The sequence below is a fragment of the Galeopterus variegatus genome, unplaced genomic scaffold, assembly GCF_000696425.1.
Source record: "Galeopterus variegatus unplaced genomic scaffold, G_variegatus-3.0.2 Scaffold10105, whole genome shotgun sequence".
NCBI lineage: Eukaryota > Metazoa > Chordata > Mammalia > Dermoptera > Cynocephalidae > Galeopterus > Galeopterus variegatus.
In genome coordinates, this window is record NW_007736216.1 from 37,237 (window position 1) to 44,201 (window position 6,965).

Here is a 6,965-nt window from a genome sequence, read left to right on the forward strand (position 1 = left end):
GGAAAGAAGCTGCCTCTCCTTTCCAGGACACAGAGAGGCGTCCAAAGGCCATTGTGCTGTGGGGTTCTGGCACCTGGAGTCCTAAAGAGCTCTCTACCCCAGGGGCAGGCACGGGCCCTCTGCTTTCACCTGGAGCTTGGGCATTGTCCCGCTAGTTATGTGCCAGGAAAACAGATCTGGATAGAATCCTGTGAGCCTGCTTCCAAAATCCTGCCCTTTAAAACAAAGCCAAGTGTTCTGAAATTATCCTCACTTATTTTTGAGTTCAACATTAGTAACCACCAGATTCACATTTGTAGGAGAAGCAAGACCTATCCAGCCTTATAGTGGCTTATCTACTGTGAAGACGTGTTCTTATAAAACCAAGAAAAAGCAGTAAATTCAGATTTTTTTTCAATTAATTAATTTATTTATTTATTTATTTTTGTCCTTTTTGAGACCGGCCGCACTATGCTCAGCCAGTGAGTGCTGTGAGCGCACCGGTCATCCCTATATAGGATCCGAACCCGCGGCGGGAGCGCCACTGCGCTCCCAGCGCCGCACTCTCCTGAGTGCGCCGCGGGCTCGGCCCATAAATTCAGATTTTAAAAGATAAGCATCTAAAATAAAGGTGGTCTCTTTGGGGTTGGGAAGTATTTATTCGAAGAGCAGTGTGAGAGAGAAATTTGAGGGCAAATCCTAAATCTTTATAATTTACCTTGCAAATAAATTCCATTGAAGATTTTCTCTGAAAGGCCAAGATTATTGGGTTTCCCAGCAAGTCCAATCGGTGTCCAACAATTTCCCAAACTGTCTGACCAAGTCAGAAAAAAAACAAAAACAATATAACTGAATGCTTTTATTTTTATATAGAGAATCATAACTCTCAGTCCATTTATGATAATGCTTCTGAGGCAGAGGGTTTGGGGATGTCACATAGCCCAGGGTTTGAAGTCTTGGCCCAGGATCCTGGTTCTCCCACTTTATAGCCCTATAAATGTGAGCTGGTAACTTCTCTGAACTCAGGTTCCTCATCAGTAAAATAATGAGTTATTACCTACCTCACCTGGTAGATAGGATTAAAACCCGGGGTGTAGACTAGGCCTTAGGTAAAGGTTAATCCCCAGTCCTTCCTCTGCTTAAAAAGCCTGTTTCTAACACCACCTACTGCTCCAGGGTTAGTGTCTCTATAAGAAAACTGATTGACCAAAGAAACTTTTGTTTGAGACGTAAAAGAGGTGATAACTTGATTATAAAAATCCTAACTATGTGATCATCAGTGCAGTCATTTATTTATCCAGTACCTAGGGGATGTTAGCAAATACATTCAACTGTCCCCACCTCCTGGCCAGGGTGCATGACACCAGAACAAACTGGTTTACTCGCCCATCACTTATTCATTCAGCATTTCACATCCTGCTTGCTTACCAGCCAGGTACTGGGATACAGAGATTAAAAATACGGGACCTGTCCCCAGGGGCTCACAGCCTAGTTTGTGGACAGGACACCAACAGGGCAAGCCCTGACCCAGCTGAGTCCTAAGAGTTTGTGGGGAGGGGTGAGTGGAGTGAAAATGCTAAAGAACGGGGGGTTTATCCAGGTGAAGAGGGCAAGACAGAGGTGCCCAGTGGGAGGAACTGAGGGTGCAAAAACATGGAGGAGGGAGAGAGTGAGGAAGAGGGGGAGACACAGACATCAAGGAGCTACAGGCAGTCACAGGCCTTGTGCCTCCGGGTGTCTCCAGACTAGCAGCAGAGACATCATCACCTGAGAGCATTAGAAATGCGGATCCTCTGGTACCAACCCAGACTTACTGACTCAGAATCTGCATTTAACAAGATCTCAGGAAAATTTGTATGCACATTTGAGTTTGAGAAGCTCTGGTTTAGGGCCAGGCAACAAATTAGGAAGTGTACAGTATTAAGTTGTAGGCAAAGATCAGGTCCCCAAGGGCCTTGAGTGTCATGCTGAAGGCGATAGAGCATCAGTCATCACAGAGGTCTATGCAAGGAAGTAGTGCAATCACATCGGCATTTTGAGAAGCTGACTCTGGCTGTAGCATGGAGAAGGGGCCTGCTGGGAGCGTGGGGACAGCCAGATGCAGCCGAGAGACCAGACAGGCAGCAGCTACAGTGGACGCCGGGAGAAATAAGAAAGACTTGGCTTGGAGCAGGAGCAGAGGAGATAGGGAAGAGAGTGTGGGCTTGAGGGATGCTCAAGGAAGTAAACCTGGCAGAACTTGGTGACTTGGACATAGGAAGAAGGTTAAAGGAGTCAAAGAGAACTCGAGGGTCTGGCCCAGAAAACCAGGCCAGTGGAGGCTGCATTTGCCAGGCTAAGAAAGCTGAGTGGGTCCCATACTGCACGTGTTGTCGTTGAGGTGCAGGCAGGACAGCCAGGTGGAAATGCCAGGGAGCACCTGGGTCCCCAGGTCTGCTGCTCAACAGAGCACTCCCCACTGTTAGTAGGAATCTGAGGCCCTACAGTAAGAGGTGGCTGAAACCGCAGGAGTGGGTCCCTATGAGAGTGAGTGGCATGAGAAGAGGGGTGAGGACAGAACTTGGGAAGATAAGTACGGTTAAGGGGAGAATGGAGGAAGACACTACAGACAGAAATGACCCGAGATGTCGGAACCACTACGGGAGCAACGTGGGAAGGAAGGAATGGGTAATATTTATGTGAATCCTCTGGAGCATGATGCTAAGGACTGAGACCCCCTCCATTGTAGGAAATGGTTTTCAACTGGATCATTACAATGGTGGCATTTTAGAACTTTAACTACGTTTAGTTGCAGCATTTCCCAAACTTCTCTGATGATAAGAATAACCAGGGAGGTACTTCATTAAAATACAAGTTCCCGCTTCCTGTCCCTGACCTGGAGTATCAGGATCTCCCATGAAGGGGCCTGCAAAACTGTGTTTGGAACAAGCACTGCAGATGATCCTTATCACGGAGGTTGTGGCAGCTACCTTGGCCTTGCTTCTCAGACTTTACTGTTCATCAGAAACGCCTGGGGATCTTGATAAGCTCCAGGTTTGATACAGTAGGTTTAGGTGGGCTGAGATTCTGCATCTCTAAGAAGCTCCCAGGTAATGTCCATAGTGCTGGTCTAAGGACCACCTTTGGAGGAGCAAGTCTAGAGAGAACACCAGTCTCATTTTGCAGGTGAGGAAACGGGTTCCGAGGAGGTAAGCAGTTGATTCAAGGTGACACAGCTGGCTTGTGGCTGAGCTGAGATTTGTCAGGCCTGAGGAAGTCACTCTGAATCATGACTTCATCAGGTGCCCATATTCTGCCTCCAGCAAGGTTGGCAGTTTGAGTGAAATGTGAGTGAATAAATCATTCACTTCACTTGGACACCTGTCTTGTCCACCTGCTTTCCCCACTTGGTTCCTCTCCCTTCCCATGATGGCACCAGGATCCCTCTGCTTCTTTCTCTTTTTCCAAGTTTCCCCTCTGCCATGCAAAGGCCTGATTAGGGCATGACCACAACCTCCCACTTGGGGCAGCTGCAGGATCGTGGGGAGAGCGTCACCGAAGTGAGACCCACCATCTGCTGCTGCCAGAACAGCTCAGGTGGTGGGAGATGAGGAAGGACACAGAAACCTAGGGACATTCTCTGGGAACTTATCAGGGAAAGAACTTCCCTACATCTGTCAGGGATGCCAGAGACTATTGGCTGGAAAAAGGTGTGATGGTGACGCCACTCCGCTTGGTTAACTCCTCAGTGGCTCCGAGATCGAAGAGAGGTGCCTCCTGGGCAGGAGCCAGGCCTGCTGTTCCTGACACCTGGAGACCCCACCCCCAAAGAACAATTTTTGAGTTTTGATCCGTTCACAGACTTTTTTACGTCCTTTCCCACCATGAGTGCTGCCTCCTGACTGCTCTTTTTCTTTTGTGCAGGTGACAGCAGCGAGCACCCCCTGTTCTGTGTCGAATACTCCCCTTACTGCTCCGTCTTTGCTTTCCCCCCTGTCCTGCAGCCCGATACCAATTACTGCTGCCTCCTCCTGCCACTGGTGCCACCTGCCTCCCCAGTGGCCCAAGACGCATCCCCTTACCTCCCCCCAGTTACCTCTCCCGCCTTTGCCAGCCGCCCGCCTGCCTCCCCGGGCCCCGGGCCTGAGTCCCCAGCAGGCCTCTGCTACTTCCCCATCTCCTGCCCCACTCCGGCCGAGACCCCTGTGCTGTGCCTGCCTGGGCCCAGAAGGCCCAGTAGAATTTATCTCGTGTGGTAAGTCGCCTTTGGCAAGGCACACAGCGCAGTGGAGCCAGGGAGCAGGGGACTTCAGGCCTCCAGAAGGCAGGTGCACAGGAGCAGGGCCAGAGGGCAGTGTCATGAACAATACCCCGAGGTGTGGTGTGCAGGGAGCAGGAAGACGGGACGGCGCTGCCACTTTACTCGGGCTCTACCTTCTTCTAGCGCTGAAGGAATGAGCGACCAATAAAATCCCATCGGCTCTCGAGACTCATTTGATTTCTTAACTCCTGTGTCTGGCACACTTTGGGAATGTCACCACCAGAAACGGAACAAGCTCTTCTGTGTCTGATCATACCCTTGGCTATGTGAATATGCACGTGCCGAGGCTGCCCTGAGAGGGTGGCACCGGGGGCAGTTCGTGCTGAAAGCACACACTGGGACTGAAAACCCATTCAGAACCACGCTGAGGAGGGACAAATGAAAGGGCTCTGTCAGTGTTTACATTCCCTTTCCTGCCTACTTATTAGGCACTACATTTCCTAAAATCAAAAATCCCACCTCCTGAGTTCCAAAATAAAACATATTTATGGTACATAATTAAGCTTCAATTAAGATCTCCTCTGGGTATGTGAGACAACACACATTTCCAGCACACTCAAATAGGCAAATAGACGCAGGCTATTATTTGTGACTGTACAGAAAGCTGCCTATTACACCAAGACAACATCAACTCTTGCAATTAAACTATAATTCTTTCCATGAGCCAAAAGAAGCCATAAATTTTTCAGAGGCATCTCTTAGATGGAATCTTGGCACCTCCTAGGCACCAGGGGTCCCAGTCAAGGTGGTGTGGGGTAGGGATAAAGGTTCAGGAATTGCATTTTTTCCCCCTTTCTCTTTTCAACTTTGTCTGTGAAGAACTGTGTCTGCATATGGCAAGCAACGTCAGGTGGATGGAATTCATGTGAACAGTTGAATGGACTAGGTTCTCAGTTTTCAGGATCATGTAAAAATATATTTCTACCTTGTTTTTTCTTTTCCTGGCCAAATTAAGCACTGTTCAATCAATAATCACAGTTTCCCAGCAATGTCAAGAGAGCTAAGACAGATGCTTTTTATCTAAACAGCTGTTTACTGTTTTTGCTACTGGGGGTGTCGCCTTGCTCAGATACGGGAAGAGGTAGGGGCTGCATTTTGTCCAAAGCAAACCACAGTCTGCCCCAAATTCACTGATAAACAGGATATTGAGTTAACTAGTGACAAAACTCCTGAACACAAATGCCTCCCTTTTCTGTAAGATGAAGGGCTTGTCCTGCTACCTAAAGAAGAAATTATATTTTACCTTCCAGTGTATATATGACTTAGTCTTCCTGCAGGTTAATATGTACCATGCCATGGTGAGGACCCATCTTGGAAACGCCTCAGAGATCTGAAATTTGGTTCACTTTTCGTGAGGGTGAGATAATTAGGAACTTGGTATACAAGTTGAGTGTTTGAAACTCTTAAATCCATGTACACACAAACTATGCAGTCTAGGTCACCTCTTTTGTGTGACTGTGATGGCAGATGGAGAGGAAAGAATATTTTGCAGGTTTGCTTCTCATAGAATCTAAAGAGTATCACAGGGAAGAAGCCGGCAGTATGGCCAAATTACATTATTATCTTTAAGGTCATGACCACAGATATTTTGCAGGTTTGCTTCTCATAGAATCTAAAGAGTATCACAGGGAAGAAGCCGGCAGTACGGCCAAATTACATTATTATCTTTAAGGTCATGACCACAATGTCTTACTCATCTTTGTGAACCCTCAAATTATTGCACAGCAAAGGCACACAGGTATTTGTTAAACAAATTATAATAAAAAGAGTTACTATTTGCCTTTTGGATTTTGTAAAAGAAGCATTGAGGGAGAAAATCAGCAAGAGCTACACAGAAATGAAGGGTGCTGAAAAAGTAATTCTCATCCTGCAAAGCCTGCATAACAATGAATTTCTGGTCAAATTCAGTTCTTTCGGGAGAGTGTCTTTAGATTTCCCAGTATTAGTAGAATTGTTATTATTACTGTTTATGGTAGAAGAAACAGCTACCATTTTTAGCAACTAGTAGGCACCAAACACTGAGTTAGGGCATTTATGTACATTATTGCTTAACTTTACTACAACTCAGCAAGATAGGAATATTCCCATCCTACAGTTGCAGAGTTAAAAAAGGTCACAGGATTCTGCCTACACGAACAGGAGTGATTTCTTCACTGCCAGGCCTGGTAAAACAATCTCTAGTTATTCAGCTTTATTACTTTAGTTTGCTGAGAACTTGATTAGAGGAGACATGGTAATGGTTTTGGACATCATTTAAGAGATCTGATGCACTGAAGAAAGCAGCTTTTTGAACAAGAAAACAAATAAAATACCTTTTATAAACTTAAGCCATCTTGGGTGTTTTGCACAACAAAAAAAAATTGTTCCAATTTTGAAGTTCTCCACAGTTGGAACTGAATGCATCTTCTCAAGCCCTGCAAATCACACGAGGCAATTATTATTTGTCCTGCATGACAGTGTGAGGAAACATACAGACTTTCTAAAAGATGGTCTTCATCCTTAAGAAGCTGACAGTCTATTGGAGAGAAAAAAAATACACATCGAGCAATTTTAGAATATTTAAGTGCTGCTTAAGACCATAAATAAGCTGAAAGTAAGGGTTCTGGCCAAAGCAGTGTCAGAGCAGACATGGTGGACATAAAATTGGAAACAGACCTTGAAGGACCTGCTGGTGGCATGGGCTGGG

The 6,965-nt window shown here is 46.4% G+C and overlaps 1 protein-coding gene across 1 annotated transcript in view; it reads left to right on the plus strand.

Annotated features, from left to right (window-relative positions):
* The window catches only part of LOC103609802, a gene marked incomplete at its 5' end in the record, with an annotated part of 33,954 nt that extends 29,517 nt beyond the window's left edge, over window positions 1-4,437 (plus strand). The window contains one exon of the mRNA XM_008594085.1: window positions 3,883-4,437. Coding sequence (XP_008592307.1) covers window positions 3,883-4,217 — 335 coding nt within the window. The remainder of the gene's footprint in view (window positions 1-3,882) is intronic.
* Window positions 4,438-6,965: the final 2,528 nt, after the last annotated feature.